Genomic DNA, 17,025 nt, shown 5'->3' with positions numbered 1-17,025 from the left:
AATTAACCACAGAAAACCGTAGCTGCCAATCAAACCTAATCACAAAACAGCAACACGGAAACTGCTACACACGTTGTACAGAGAAACCAGAAGCGTTGGAAGTTCCTTAAACTATTCGAGAGTGCCACAGCAGGTCGCCTTCTCTATGCCGTGTGCTTTGCCCCCCATCAGCCCTAAAGTTGGGATTTTGGGGCTGGATCCCTGCCTGGATCGGCACCTGCAACCAGCGGGCTGTGCCAGGTGATGGATGAGAGCTCCTGCCCACGGTAGAAGCTCTGACAGTTCTGTCCCACTGTAAGGGGTGAGGAGAGCTGATAGAGTACAGAACACAGCCCTTTTTTACGTATGGTCACATCTATGCCTATGAAGAGAGCCAATAAATCCCCTGAGAACACTGCACTGAGCATCCCACCTTCCCAAACAGGCGGTGTCAGATGTGCACAAAATGACCAAAGCACATCTGAAGGAGAGAACGGAGCTCACTGGAACCTCACCCGCAATCTGCATTCTGCTATCACTTCTGGCACAGCTCCCTCCTATGCTTCACATTCTGAGAACAAACCTAAGTGCGCTATTAAATAGATGTTATCAGTGACTGAGCATGGAGAGAGCACGATGCTATGGGGCACATCCCTCCAACCAGAGACATCCCAGAACTTTCGGGATATTTCAGGCAGCGCCCACAGATTTCACTACAGCAGTTCTAAAAGAAACATAAGCCATTCCCATCTTCTGCCTTTATCCATTTAGAAGACACTATCAGAATTCACACAAAGGATTCCCAAATTGATTTCCCTTCGTTCTGCCTCAAACACAGAGCAGACAGGTCAGTGTGCGAGGGGCTCTTAATCTGTGTTACTGGGCCTTTAAAGGTATGCTTGTGGGATCACTGGAGTACCTGCAGCTCTGTCAGCTCCTGAGCAAAACCTCACTGCATCGCATTGCTCTGCTGACACGGCCAGAACAGCGCGTGAGAAGGAAAACGGGCACTTGGAAGACTAGCAGACTTCTTAAAAGGAAAGAACGCCCTCAGGTGATACGATCTTCAGACATGAAGGATGAACTGAAACCACTATTGCCTGTGAGGAATTTTACTTTGCACAACCCTTAAAGCTATGAAATTCCTCTCAACATAAGAAGTGGAAAAAAAAAACCCACCAGAGAACAGACAGCTCATTAACGAACCGGTCCAGATGATCTAGGATTTCTGCTAAGATTAAATTACACCCCTGCATGAATCACATTTTATCATAAAAGCTTTCCATTCTAACACCTTATTTACACAGATTACTAAACGAGTCACTACCACTTCAATCTGTAAATTAGTTTTAAATTGAAATATTTCCTAGTCCTCATTTCTGTACCGAAGACAATACATACATACACATAAGGAGTAATACAGGCTCTAACTAATCACTGCAGTATCATCTGATGATTTTTTTCTTTCTATCAGTTTAAAATAGTGACCTCTACACTGAGGTGCTAATATGTATATAAAAGCCTACACAAACAATATTGCACAAAGTAATTTTTATAATAGAGTAACATATTTTAGAGACCCTTATAAAGAGAAGAGTAATAATTGATATTAAAAAGATGCGTCCAGAACTAACACAGCATCTTCGCATTTGTCTACTCTAACATAGTGTTTCAAATCTTTCCTACCCTGGTGAGGATGAGAACAGATAAAGCCATCTGGAGACAGCTTCAGTTGCACCAAAACCCAACTTGTACTCTAAATGTGGGTAGGGGGAAGGGAGAGGGTGAGAGGGACAGGATCGTTCCTTTCAGTGACCGGAAAGGGCAGCAATAAATGGGGTGAGTGAAAGTCAAATACAGATTACATATTAACATTTAGAAATATTGAAAGATCGTTCAAGAACTGTTGAGAGCTGACACTCCAAGAATTCAGCACGTACCACTGATTCTTCCACAGTACCTGGGCACCCAAAAGCTACACATGGAAACAGCAGTCCGATGCCATAATACTTTTTATTGTGAAACAGTAATACAGAACTTCCTAGAAAATGGACATTCTTGTGGTGGAAGTCAGTCACCAACCCAACGCTATTATATTAAGTGCATCAGTACAAGGGAAAGTGTGGTTCCATTGGACATGTAGTATGACCCGATCAAAACAAGCTGCCAAGTCGGTTAGCATTTGAAAGCCTTAAAGTGCTCAAAGATAACAAGTTCCTCCACAAGTCTACCAACAGGTTCTCTGCCTTCCACACTGGCATTACTCACATCCAGAGGAGGCAGCTTTTGGGAGCAAAACCCTCGCGCCAAGTAGTACAAGCAGCGCAATGATGAGCGTTAGGTCAGTAAGCCATGGCATTTCAACAGGATCAGACACTGCCTTCAGTTGGTTTTACAGATCACCTGTGTAGGATCTGTAAGAAATACAGACCAATTCCTACAGCTCGTTTAGAAACCAACTCGCATATGAACCGCGTCAACAACAGACACCAAATATTTCACAAATTGTCCACAAAAGTGCTGTGCTTTCTCTTTTTTTTTTTTCCTAGCAATTAAATTGTGATGGGGAAAGTTCCTACAAGTCTTCTACAAAAGCATCACTTTCTGGTGAAGAGAGTGAAAAATCGGGAGATAACACCAAGCAGTAGAGTTAAATCATTTTATGCTCCTGGAGGAATTTCATTCTGGTTTTGAGGAGATATTCAATATCTCATTAGTTAAACAGAAAGAAGTGGTAGACCACTGTTACAGGTTGTACTAAGGGGTTAAAATACAACTTGAATTTTGCATAATCTGTGTAAAAAAGATATGCTTGACATTTTGGAATGTCACCTTTCTTTATAGAATTATAGGCAAGATTTCTCCAATAAAACATAAGCCAGTTATAAAACTATAACTTCACATCAAAATTTTAAAAAGTAGTTAAAAAATGTTTGATTATATACATATCACACAGAAGAGACTGCATGATCCTGCGGATTGTGTTGCTGATCAGACTCTGTTTTAAAACCTGGAAGGGGCTGGGCCACCTGATCTGCTTGCACAAGTCCTGATAGCGAAGAAACAGAGGAGGAGAGCATCCCTGTGGTAAGCTGCATTTCTATCCCTGGTTCTTCACACTCTGTTTTTACACTCACACATCGGGCTTCACCTTTGGGCTCTGTCTTTCCAGGAATGCTACTGTTCAAGTTTGAATCGCTCTCTGTGTTTTGAGAAGTCTCCCCCACGGGGTGATATTGTTTAAGTCGTATGTGCCAGGCTAAGCTGCAGACTGCTGACACTGTTTTGAACTGATGAATGACATTCCTAGGGATGAAGTAGATGTCATTGTCACACAACTGAATTCTAGCATAGCGAATGCCTTCCCGTCTCATTTGGTTTAGTTTGGCTTCATCCACCCATTGAACACACTGAGAGGAGGAAAGATGGTAAAGTTAGTGCTGGACTCTGTTCAGGGCAAATAATTCAGTACCCACCTAAAATAACATACTTTGGATCTGCATCACATTTCTGTTTAAGAAGCCTTCTTTTTTTTTTTTTCTAAACAAGAATTTTGTTCTTTGAGGGCCACCAATCATCACAACTACAGACATGACAATAACAGAAGACTGCCGTGTGACTCAGAGCAGGAATCCCAGTTTGGTAGAAAGGAAACACAGGAAGGAAAACTGCATAAGGGAGCTGAGAACTGATGGCCACAGGGGTACAGAAGGGGTGGCTGCACAATGAACATGAAAACTGTCGAGCTTCCTACAAAGTGCTGTCAGCAGGAAAGCTCAAATACCTGTGACACCGGTGGCTCATGCAGGTCCAGCTGAAGTCTCTGCACAACATCAGTGAAATCTTCAGCATGGAAACAAACCACATCTTTGGTTATACGGGGCTGGTCGCTCCTACAAAGAGATGAGAAGAGCAAGGATTTATAAAGAATTTCAGTTATAGATGATTGTTTCATTGAACAAACTACTTTCTTTTCTACTGGGCACAAAGTCTCGTCACTCCTCAGTAGATATGCATGCTGTATCAGAAAGGAGGCACAGTCTGTAGATAGTTGGTTTTTTTTTTAATGCACATACAACAGAAGCAATGATTTGGTGGACAAATACCATACTGATAGCCAGAAAATGAGGCTGACATTTGCTGTACGCCAAAGTATCTTGCACATTCTTGGAGCTACAATTTACCTCCACTCTTCTATTCTGTGATTAGGCAAAATAACATTGTATAAAAGAAAAAACATAGAGTAACCAAGTGGCACCCTGAAGCTGTAATGAGGACAATATTAATCAGCTGGTTTGTAATCTAATGGCTGTGAATCAGATAAAAGAAGTTCTGGCATCTTTTTTTCCATATGAAAACTTAGCAATACTGCTAATGATGCTATTAAAAACTATTATTAAAAACCAGGAGGCTGTGGATGCCCCATCCCTGCAGGCATTCAAGGCCAGGCTGGATGTGGCTCTGGGCAGCCTGGGCTGCTGGTTGGCGACCTGCACACAGCAGGGGGTTGGAGATGAGCACTGTGCTCCTTTGCAACCCAGGCCATGCTGTGATTCTCTCACCCACAGTAATTGTTAGAAATAACTATGCAAATCTAGAGTTTCTGTGTAAGGTCAACAGCAACACCTCACGTACACGGAGTGAGAAAACACTGCAGCTTTAAATTCCATTATTGAGTTCCTAGATTGCTGTCTACAAAAAGTAGCACTAATACAGCTGTTTAGGAAAAGAACAGCCACAGCCACAGTCCAGGTGTGGTACCTGGAGGCTCACTCTGTATGTCATAAATGTTTTTGTAAACTTGTTACAACTTCAGTACTCCCTCAACAAGAGAAAAATAATAGATATATGCCTTACATTTCTCAAGCTACAGACGGCATTTATTTCATTACAGGGTTTAGACAGTTTCTTTAATTAGCCTTTTTTCCCCAATGGATTTTCTTCTCAGAGAGAAAACGTTGAGATTTGCCCCCTCCCATTACAGCAGTAGCATTTCAGTGGCACTTACCATTCCCCAAACTGCACAGCCTTCAGAACACCTACAGCAGCCGTGCTCTGCCAGTCAAACCCCTGACCCACATGGTCAGCATGAGCCCTTGTTCTGTCTTCAAACAGAACCTCACGGGGCTCGCTGGTCCGAGGTAGGTACTGGAGATTCTTTATTTCATTCATTGACCTGTAGCATAATTAAAAGACACACTAAGATCTGTGGCAAACTGCTCAGAAAAACAAATGCTTGTATTGAAGTAATCTTTACATGCTGTATATTGCAGGTTTCAAAATCAAAGGCCAAAGCATTTCCTTCACTCTGATTATTTGACAACAAAAGATCGAATCCCATCAAAACACGCTTCCAATTTTTCATCTAAAATCAGTTCTACAGCACAATCTGAGAAAGACAGAAAGTACATCTACACACCACAGCATTTCCTGTGATAGCACTAACACTGAAATACAGCTCTAAAGGTTTAAGGATCTAAGTTGTTTTTGAGCATTAAACTCCCCAAATTAGTTCTTCCTCCAGAAATCAGCTGAAGGATTGAAGTGTCTCCTGGGGGCTATAAGAACTGGTTTTAACACTAAGGAAGCACTGATGAAGGCCATATTACTTTGAGAAGTGACAGAACTACAATCGCAAGTGATAAATCTACAACGTGACATTTGCACATTCAGCTCAGTTCACTGAGCTAATCAAACAAATGAAAATGAAGAACGTAAGCTTGAGAGAGCTGAAGAACTAATTACATCTAAAATATCAAGGTGTTGTTCTCGAGTCCAAAGAACACAACTGCAGTGCTCTTCCTTTAGAGAGAAAGAGAAGCCAAGGATTACCGGCGCCGTTTGAAAGGCGATTTTGGCATATCAGCTGTTGGGATCATCTGCTCTCCTGGTCTCACCCACATTATGGGACCATCATCACTTTGTGACCTGCACTGAAGCCTGAGGCTTGAAAGAGTACCCCAGGGCAAAGTCATCTAAAAAAAGAAAAAAAGGGAGAAAAAACACTGGGTGAGATGGAAAAACTAAATGATGCCTCGTTCAAACTTACTACCAAAGCTGACACTCTTTATGAAGTAAGATATATTCCAAGGTAACTTCAAACTCAGTTTTTAGGGAAGTAGATAACTGGGTAGCTGATACATGATAGTGTAAATCATAATCAGCTTTGGAGTGATTTACAGAACCATAGCCAGTTTGTTCATACCTTCCATTTGGATACAGGAAAGAGTGCACCTCCATCCTCAGGAGCGCCAGTGATATCAATGGGGAAAACACTTTTAAGGTTTCTAATCACTTGAAAATATATGAATCTTAGCAATCTTTTGAACACCTAACGATGCACTTAAAGTAAACACCACACGTTCCTGCTTACTCTCAGAAATGGGGACTCTTCCAACATATCCAGGAATTCTGGGAAGTAGTCCCCAACTTCTTCATCCACTGCTCCAACAAGGCTGATCTGCCGCATGGGCCCTGCTCTGTAGGTTCCACAGCAGTACGTTCGATTGACCTGAAGGACCAGAAAGACAAAAACACCACCACAGATTCAGCGCTGCTACAAGAAATTACAGTTTTCTAATATAATACACTAAGCTACCAATGAGTTTTCATCCAAATCCGTGGCTTGTCTCCATCTGTTTCATTAGTGGTGCCTTTAGGAGTACACAAGGACTTCAGGACGTCTGTGTCTGCAGGGTATCCCAAGAGAAAATAAATCCTGTTTAAACTACTAACAGCACACGCTTCTATTGCTTGAATAACAACCAGGGAGTGCTTGCCTAATGCAGGAGCAACACTTCCAGGCTGACGTGAGAAAACTGACAACCAAAGCTTTACTGTGACTCAGTTTTTCACCAGGAAGCTGGAACTATTAATCACCGCATTTGAGTACTGCTTCAGCATTTCAAACTCCAACATCCCCCAGGCCCTCTCCCTATGACTGCAGTGAAAAACCTGTGTTCCTGCATTTAATGGCTCTGCAAAGAGTGCTACAGTGCATAAAATCAGAGAATAAACTGAGGAAATGAGAGGTCTAACTAAAAATCAAGAGTCAGATGCACATTTCAGTTTTTATCTTTACCAAGGCTTATTGTTTGTAATATAACCTACCAACACAGCCATGGCTAGGAACACCTGAATCTCACAGGTTTGTTTTACATCCTCTGTAGCACAGACCCTGTTCTCAGGTCACAGGATGGCCTGGGTTGTAAAGAACCACACTGCTCATCCAGTTCCAACCCCTGCTGTGTGCAGGTCACCAACCAGCAGCCCAGGCTGCCCAGAGCCACATCCAGCCTGGCCTTGAATGCCTGCAGGGATGGGGCATCCACAGCCTCCTTGGGCAACCTGTTCAGTGCCTCACCACCCTCTGGGCGAAAAACTTCCTCCTAACATCTAATCTAAACCTCCTCTATCTCAGTTTAAAGCCATTCCCCTTGTCCTATCACTATCCACTCACATAAACAGCCGTTCCCCCTCCTGTTTATAGGCTCCCTTCAAGTACTGGAAGGCCACAGTGAGGTTTCCCTGGAGCTTCTCTTCTCCACGCTAAACAAGCCCAGTTTACCTTTCCTCACAGGAGAGCTGCTCCAGCTCTCTATCATCTTAGTGGCCCTCCTCTGGACCCACTTCAAGAGGTCATCACAAAACCTTCCTTGGGAGAGCAAGTGACAACACTAAGTTTGTTTCTCACAGCCATTTATTGATGGAGTTACAGAAGGTATCCTGTGCACCACAGATGGATGAATGAAGTAACCTTGTATGAAGTGTCTGCTCTTGCAGTTTTCTAGCCAACAAATCAGGTTTAAGTAAATATCCCATGTTGTTAAAAGGAAATTAGGTGAGATAAAAGTTACAGCTACTGCTGCAATTTTGTCCTCTAGCAGCAGCCACAGATATTCTGCACAAGTACAGAAGTTCAGCTCACTCCTTCCTCCTCTGTGCACATAGTTGGTAGCAGTGACGCATTTCAATAAAAGTCTTCAATAAGAACTTCAGTGAGAAGCAGGAGCTGATCTCACATACAGCTCTGCTGCTGAGCCCTAAGCTCAGCTGCACCACATCACCTCCACCTGGATGGTGGAGCTTCGCATCCCAGGTCACTCCAAGGAACACTGCACTGAGTTACACCACCTGAAGCTGAATTAGCACACAGTCAGCTTCTGATGATACAGATTTTGTCTGTTTGTTGTTGATTGAGGCACTGTCTTTGGAGACCTGTTAATTCTTTCTGGCTGTTGCCCTAAGTTCAAGTTAAGTCCCCAGATCCTATTAGAACATGACTGGTAAAGGTAGAATGATCTCAGCTGAAACAAACCAGTGTTATCCCAGGTCTGTGCAGCCACAGGAGAACGAAGGACTAAAAGCCCCAGTCCTCAAGTCAGTTACAGTTAACTGCCTCGTGCCATTAAGGCGAGTGGAGAGACAGGACTTCCAGACGAGTTATGTTCTGTTGACAGGACTTGCTGAGGTTCACTAATATCTCACAGGAGCTTGTCATGAAAGTCAAAATGAATCAGGAAAAAACACACACAGGATTTTCCTTGTAAAAACATTAAATTTTGTAAAGAAAAAAAACAGAAAAGCCTTTTTTTTTTTTTTAAGGAAGTGGAATGTGATACAAAAGAAATGTGAGAGCTTGAAAGGAGATAAAAATACCTGAAAGAAATGTTGGACTTCTATGTTTAGCTGGTTTTTAATAACAAATATGTACACTTGGATTAAAATCAGCCTGTGTTTACAGTGAAAACATGTGCCAGCTCAGTGCAGGCCTGGACAGGCTGCTGCACTCATCTCAAGCCCCACAGTCACAGTGGGAAGAAGTTAATCAGTTTAAAATGTTTGAGAAGTTTCTCTATGGTTTCAGGGAAAGCAGGAACCAGTTACAGTGATTTTTCAGTGCATCAAGTCAGCTACAAAACCAACCACACAAAGACTTTGCTATAAAAAGAAAGAACACAAGAAGGCTTCCTATTTACAAAGGAGAAGGAAGGAGGAGAGTGTGACACTCTCTACCATTACAGCAGGGGTTGTGTTTGTCTACAACCTGCCAGATACATCAGTAAGAGCATCAGGTACTGTTCATATTGCTTTTAATTGATACACCACATCTGCAGTACAGATGCACTGTTTTTCTTTAATACTTGGGTAGCTTCTGTTAAAAAAAAAAAAGAAATGACCCTTTCTGAATGAAGAGCTTCCTCCAGCAGTAAGAGAAGTCAAAACGGGGCAGCCATCCAACAGCAGTATGGTTCATTGGCCACAGCTGTCAAGGACAGTTTAACCTTTTCTGACAGCATGCTGCAGGAGTAGGAAAGCTTCCTATTATCTATCACCTGTTGGCTGCTTCTCCCATCTCCTTCCCAGAAGCAATATCAGCTTACAGAGAAATCTGATTTTTCCCTCAGCTCTTTCCTCCACTGTTTCTCAAACTCTTCTTTTGCGAGAGTCCTTACAGACCCTACAAGGAAAATGGTCAATTTCTTCTTGGAGAAGAAAAAAGCAGGAGTGGATTGTGAAGGTTGGATACGTTTCATTCTCAGTGCAGACTTAGCAGATGTAGTAAGAGAGAGTATGGGTGCCTTTCAGCTGCACTGCTAAGAGCACTCTAATTCCTCTGACCTTATGCAAAGGAATTTACAAGTCACTGTCTTCAAAGCTCCTAGCGTAACTGAACAGCTTTAAACTAAAGCTCAGCTTTAGCATGTAAGTACTCAAACAGATAAGCCAGAGCCAACACCAGCAGGAGAAATCCAGAGAATATTCAAGCTTAAGTACTTTAATGTACAAAACTCAAACACGAGCTAGTATAAATACACACTGGAGTGATTTAAGTATTCCATCTGTACTGTCCTCACTGCCCTGACAGCAGAGGAATTCAATTTGCCAAGGAACTGATATTAGATTTAGTAAAGTCTTCCAGATTCAGGTCCTTACCTGGAACTCGAGATGCTTTCTAACAATATTCGTTTTCTCTAAACCAGTAAAAGAAACAGTTGAATGCCATTCAAGCCAAAGGCCTGGTTCAGTATAGCAAACAAATTCATGCATACAGAAGGTTCACCATAAAAACTGAGGCAACTCAACTGAGCATCCTCAGCTGAAAGCAGAGTACACAACATTCCTGGGCCATGCTTGGTCTGCACAGTTGTAACATTACCATTCTACAGCACACTTGAATGGGACATTTCCTCATGTAGGAAAGTCCAAAAGTGAAACTTAGCCAAATTAGGCTGCCAAGCAAAACAACCTGCCTCATCCTCCCCCTGCTCTCCTAAGCAGAGCATTTGGACCATCCGCAAATAAATCTTACAAGCCACCTTGAAAGTTCCAGCAGAATGCAGCTACCGTGGTTTAATCCATCAGCTTAAATACATCTTCATGTTCTGGCATTACCCACACTCTCTAAAGACTCGTATTTCAGTTGTCTTAAGAGCTGTGACAACTTACTCTGCTGTACACATTTGTTCAGTGTGTGAACCACACCAACACACTGCAGGCAGAGGAGATTAAACCCAGCTCAGCATGACCTGCTTAGAGAGGCATTTCAACCCAACTGAACCTAACGTCTGACTCAATCGAGTTCAGAGAGTGCTTAAAATAGAATTAACTGAATACCAGCATAGCCTGTAACCCAAGGAAGCCTCTTATTCACACAAAGCTATTCTGAAGTGAGTGCTGCAGCAGCTCTCCATTGTCAAAAACACTCATAAGCTAAGCAGTATAATTACTGATTTAATGGTGACTGTAACTGCTGGGAAGTATTCAAATACTCTGCAAGTTACCATACAATAACCTTGTAAGGCAGTAACCAGTTTTCCAATGCAAATCTGATACACAAGTGTTTGGTAACCTTCACCTAGACCCAGATTACTGCAAGTTATACAGTTCCCAGTTCCTCCTCCCAACAGGTGATCCAATATTCAGGATCTTAACTTCTTCCAAGCACCGTAGCAGAAGCAAGCAACAGTTTTCAGGCTAGACTGAGAAAGAAGAGGTTTTACTCCATCTCTTCCAAATTTACCCAAACCATAGCACCGCTGAACGGTCACAGATACTTCCAAGCTTGATGACAAGAGCCAAAGGTAAGGGCTTTTCTTAACAGAATCCCATATTTAGCTTAAATGCCATTGATGAATGCATTTAAGTCACATGAGATATCTTGAGAGCTTGAGCCCCGAGAGACCAGCTTTCAGAACTAAGCTTTTATCCTCTAAACAAAGGATGAAAAGGTTTTACTTCTACAGATTTAAGATAGGCTGAAGCTATCAATATCAAGGCAGTACATAAAGTGAAAGCCTTAAATCAAAGGCTATTAAGAGTATTCCAGCCATCTGACATTGGAAGGCAAGTACAAATTAACACCCCCTGTCAGACCCACAGATGTGAAAACAACTTCTCAGGCATGATACACTGAAACCTGAAAAGTAGATACATAGAAACCTAAAAAGCAATGTTACTGCAAACAAAGACTGATCTACTGACAGGGGGGAAAGTAACCTTAGCATATGTGATCTAAGCAACTCTTAACACACACTTGTCTGTGGTTTCAGTGTCAATATTCTTCCAAGCTCAGAAACATATCAGAAGCTTGCAGGAAAATCACTACAGATCTGTGAAAGGTGAGGGTTAGCAGTGCCTCAGGTGTGATTCACCAGCTACCTGTGCACACAGAGGAACTCTGAGCAGGCAGAGAAGCAATCATTTTTTTCATCTGCTTAGAATAAAAACAACACGTGCCTCACCTACTTTAGGCTATCCCTGCTCTGGATCAATGAGGTCAACCACATCCAAGGCTGTGAAACTCACACGCTTTTAAACAGATCTTACCTGAGAGTGAAAATTTGAAATTGTTGTTGTTTCAATGTCCTTCTTGCCCAAGATTTCCATTTTCACTGGAGTGTTGGGGAAATTAAAAGCAAAGTAATCCAGGAAGTCTGGTAAATAAGCAGCTGCTCCATGTACTATGGCCAAAGCATAATAAGCTGCGTTTTTATCATTTTCACTGAACGACAAAGCGAGAAACTCTTCTGCAAATCTCTCCATCTCCACTGGAGACAAAAATGAGAGTTCATCCATGTAGGCATGAAGGACCAGGGCACCACCATTGGACTGATGTTCTTCGTGAATGAAGTTACTGAATTTAGTGCCAGTTTTCAAGAAGCTGCTGCGAACAGAATGCTCCTGGTGTGTCACAAACGGTGTCTGTACTCCCTGGGGCACTCGGTACTCCTGCATGCCCAAATTCAGTCTGCAGAGCTGCTCATCCTTAAGATACCTGAAGGATTCCTTGTTCACTTCTAAGTTATCACACTGTCCTTGAGACAAAGTCTCTTTGTCGATGCGGGTGAGCCCAGCACACACTGTCTGTACTTCCTTGTTGTACATCTTCAGACGTTTGCCCCTCACATCTTCCCGATGTTTCTTTTTCTTTTTTTTCTTTATCTTCTTCATAATAAGACTGTCAGCTCGTTGGGTTTTGCCATTTTCATCTTGAGTTTCTAGCAGCAATAACAGAGAGAAGATTAGAGTTCTGCACTGCAGCATATTCACCCAAAAAGAACGAAGACTGCAATTCCTACCATTATCTGTTCCCACAAAGATTGACCAACAGTAACACCTTCTCTTTTGACTTAGAATAAAATAATGGAACAAAAACACAGCACATCTCTTCCTAAGAAAGCTCTGAATTAAGGAAAACCCCCTAACCTCAAGCTTAACATTTTAGAAATACTTCCATTTGTAATAAATTTATTAGAATACTTTTTTAAAGGAGTACATATTTCACAGCATCTAAATTAAGATGCACATTAATAACTCCTGACATTTAAAGCAGTGCCATGCAGAGGAAGAGGATAAACAAGTATCCATAACATTTAAACATCACACTTTCATTATAGAATACCAGCCTGATTTGGGAGACAAAAATATAGAAACAAAACAGTGCAGCTGAAGAGATATGAGCATGACTGACATTTAGAGGGAAAAAAAAATACTTGGAGCAGTTCACTTTCTGGCAAGAAAACACCTCTGGCCACTGATCTTTCCTATTAAAGAACTGATATATCTGGGCAACAGGATATTTTAAGTAAAGTTTTCATATTCAGCTGAGTGGAAATTGATAAAGTCAAATATAAAGGGATGGCTGTAATACAAACAGGTATCACAAAGTATCCAAACAATCACATCCGTGCGTTCAGTTACCTTGCACCAGTCTGCTTCACAGGTAACTGTCAGCTAAAAAGCACTGACTTATCAGTTTTGGTTTGTTTTTTGAAGTTAATCAACCTTGAAAATGCTGAAAGCCTTAAAGAGATGAACGTAGAGAATCTGTCAAGCAACATGCAGCTTAACTGCTTATCTTTCAAGCTTACAAATACTTGGAACAACGTGGCAAGTAACAATGATAGGAATCTGCTGGTCCACCTGCTACAAAACCTGAACTGCTCAGATTTTAATCTGCCTGAATCAAAGAACGTGATGTACATAAAACCTAAAGTGCCACATTGTCAGGATCAGCTACAGGCATCAGAGCAATCTGCTGCTGATGGCAATATCTGACCAGGACACGCAATAGCTGAAGCTCTTCCAGTTTCCTAAGCACAGAACTCCACGCTAATCAAATTTCCCCTGTACACAAAGCTATAGCTTATATTTCCTTTCTTTTCTTGCTGTATTTGAAGTTAGAGAAAAAAACAACACATCACAGTCACCTAGGAGAAAAGCTGTAATAACAAATACATGCAGCTTCAATTAGTTAGCTTCACCATGGTATTTAACTGTATCATTAATGCTCTGCTCTCTGAGCTCTGTACTGGAGATGGTTGACCTTCTTAACAGCCTCTTGTAGCAAACAGCCTTTCTCATGAAAGAAATAGTTGATTGCTTAATATACTAACTCCATACAATTGCTTTAGGACCTGAAATACAAGTTTTGCTGTTATGCCCCAGATTCTACAAGAAGCAAGTGGCTTTATTTTTTATTACTACTAGAGAAGACAAGGAGCAGAAAGGCAGCACCAGTTTTTTCGGTAACTCAAGTGAACCAGCGCCTTCAGTAAGCTTCTCTGGAGGTCTCAGAAGTTAAACACACACAATCTCACTCATTCACTACGCTCTCAAGTACAGGTGCTGCTTTTCCAACTGTAAAGAGTGAGCTCAGATCTCATCTCTGGGGAGCCCAGAGATTCCAAGTCCAAGTTGAACCTAAACAAGAGTTTCACAAGACTGCACAGCTGGGAACACTTCTGTGCTGATGTTTCTCATAATTTTTAGATGTTAACGGTATCTTAAACATCTCTAACTTGATATTTGGTTTGAAAAACTCAAATATGCACCAGTTTTCACTGAAAGTACCACCCTGCTCGAAGATATTCCCTAATAACAGATATGCACGTTGCACTTTGGAACACCAGCAAAAACACTGGAGATGCTCACTGTCATCTACAGCCAAAGATAGGAACAATACAGACAAATAGGCAGCTTAATTAGGTATGAGAAGAAAAGATGGAGTGAAACAACAGCCCCCTCTCCAAATGCACTAGATGTGCAGTCTGGGACAGGTAATGGGGAGCTTCAGACTCTCAGCTAGCAAACAGCTTTCCTTTGCAAATTTGGAATTTAGATGGTAATTATAAAGAGCATTTAAGTCTTCTTTAAAGGAGGTCTCATTTAGTTGCATGGTTAGAACTGACATACAGAGGCACTCCCGATCAAAGAAGAAATACTCCTTTAGTTTATCAACACTCATCAAGCCAGCAGTGTCCCACAGGCACCTTCAAACAGAGGTTTAGCAGCACTGAACAGTGGCAGTTGTGCTCATACAGTCACACAGCAGTGCCTCTGTAACCAAGACCATCGTTACCTCCACAACAGTTTTGCCCATTCTTCAGACACTACAGCTGGAGTTCATGCTTCAGACCTCACTCTGTAAGCACCTGCATTCCAGCTTTCCCCAGCACCACACCATCACATCTACTCCTGAAGCAGAATTCACAGCGCATCATCCTCACTACAGCTGCATCCCACCCGTGCTGCTTCTCCTAAGAGGCTTTTTACTACCACTGATCTGTGAGACAATTATCCTGTACTACACACACACACACACACACACAAAAAAAAAAAAAAAAAAAAGACCTTAAATACAGATTCTTAACCGTGAAACTCTGAAACATTTAGTAAAGAAACAACAAGCTGCTCCTCAGTTCTGCTAAGGCAAGCCTAGCAGGAAGAAGGCTTCGCTTCGGAAGCATTCGCACTCCGGATCCACACTGAGGGCAGTTCCGAGCAGCAGCAGCCGCCAACGGAGCCGCAGCTCCACGCTCGGCCCCGAGCTGCCACCCGCCGTAGGTCAGCAGCGGGCCGGGCCGGGCCGCGGCTCGGGCTGCCCGCACACACCGCGCTCCCAGCGCACGGAAGCGCCGTTTCCTTTCCTCCCGCCTTCTCCCGTGCGGGAGGCCGAGCGCGGCGCGCCCGAGCGCGGGGCCGCCTCCGGGGGACGTGGCGGCGGGCGGGCTCCGCCGGGGTCCCACAGGCTGCGGCCGAGGCCGGGCCGGGAGCGCGAGCGGCCGCCGCTTCCCTCTCACCTCGCTTGCTGGGCCGCCCGGCCGCCCCGTCCGCGGGGCTGCCCCGCCTCGCCTTCTGCGGCTGCACGGCGGCGGGGCGGCCGGGCTCGGGGCGATGCCGGTGGTGGTGGTGACGGCGCTCCTCGAGCGCGGCGGGCGGCGGCGGCAGGCTGAGCGGGGAGAAGGCGAAGAGCCCGGCGGCGGCGGGCAGGGCGGCCGGGGGCAGCGGCTCCGCCGGGCCGGGCCCCGCCAGCAGCGGCTGGCTCAGCCGGGCCCGCTTGCCGCCGGCCGCCTCGCCGGGAGCGGCCCGCCGCCGCCGCCCGCCGCCCCGAGGCCGGCCGGGCCGCTCCCCCGAGGGCAGCGGGGGCGGCTCCTCTGGGGCCCGGGATACGGCGCGCACCGCAGCGACCTGCGCAGCCATTTCACAGTCTCCCTCACACACATTTAAATGGCCCGAGCGCCAGCCGGCACTGCGCAGGCGTCGCGCGGCGCCCCTTGGGAGTTGTAGTTTGCGGCGGAGCGCCGGGAAGTGTAGTCCGCCCGCGGGCGCATGCGTGGGCGCCGGCACGACGGTAGTAGGCGGTGGTGGGGCGGCCGTGCGTCACGTGATGGGTCACGTGCCCGCCGCTGCGTTAGTGGGTGTAGCAGGCGGCGCGCGGAGGGCGGGAAGGCGGCGGTCCCTCAGAGGCACTCTTGCGATGTTGTGTGCGCGGGTGAATTCCCGGCCCATAAATAAACTTTATTTACTTACACAGCATTTGTCACACATCATAAAATACTTCCTAGATTAAATAAGCCATTCCCGAATTTGGGTATGGCTTTCAGAGTTTCCCGCGTCGTAAAAATATTAAATACAAACGGGTGTCAGTTGTGGGCGCTGGGATCGCTGTGTGGGTTTTTGTATAGTGAGGGCTGCAGGGTCCGCAGTCCTGCAGTATCTTTGTTGACCGAAAAACAGGAAAAATAATCTGATTCAGATGAGAAAAAAGAACCTTAAATGTGAGGGGAAAAATACAGTTTGAGATACTAATTCCCTTTCAGTTCAAGTGATGGAAACACAGAAGGAAACAGTGACACGGCGTCTGCAGGTCTCAGTTCCTTTTGGTGGTTCTGTCCCTCCTTGGACCTCTGTACCATTCAGCAGCGCTCACTGGAATCACTCACAGTTCAGTGTTTTCTTTCAGGAAGCTCAGATCTACCGTTCTGAAGTAACATCCCAAAACGCAACAAAAATCGATCACTCGTTAGGATGAAATATCCGTTCCTGGGTTTGATGTCCACCCCGTTGTGATTTAACTGAAAGCGCTCAGCTGCCGGTAGTTACGCGTGCTCCTGTACTTCAGATCTTCAGCTGAAGAACGTGCGAGTAGTGCCTCATCTGCAGTTATCATGCGACACGTTTTGTGTGTTCATGTTGATGGAAACCTTCCTGAAGTGAGCACTCGTGGCATATCAGAAGGTATTCACACCTCTGTGACACCAA

The 17,025-nt window shown here is 44.3% G+C and overlaps 1 protein-coding gene across 1 annotated transcript; it reads right to left on the bottom strand.

The window, feature by feature from the left end:
• Positions 1–2,927: 2,927 nt before the first annotated feature.
• Positions 2,928–15,991, bottom strand: RSBN1 (round spermatid basic protein 1; the record flags this gene model as incomplete). The annotated part of the gene is made up of 7 exons (XM_079546506.1): positions 15,564–15,991; positions 11,809–12,479; positions 6,353–6,490; positions 5,812–5,954; positions 4,988–5,155; positions 3,764–3,872; positions 2,928–3,389 (listed from the first exon to the last, which is right to left on the bottom strand). The coding sequence occupies exons 1-7, from the start codon at positions 15,961–15,963 to the stop codon at positions 2,928–2,930; spliced, it is 2,091 nt and encodes a 696-aa protein (XP_079402632.1). The 5' UTR covers positions 15,964–15,991.
• Between the last annotated feature and the right edge of the window lie 1,034 nt (positions 15,992–17,025).

This window comes from Tetrao urogallus (genome assembly GCF_951394365.1).
Source record: "Tetrao urogallus genome assembly, chromosome: 24".
In the NCBI taxonomy this organism is placed as follows: domain Eukaryota; kingdom Metazoa; phylum Chordata; class Aves; order Galliformes; family Phasianidae; genus Tetrao; species Tetrao urogallus.
The sequence above is the reverse complement of the archived record's forward strand: the minus strand, read 5'-3'. Positions and strand labels throughout refer to the sequence as shown.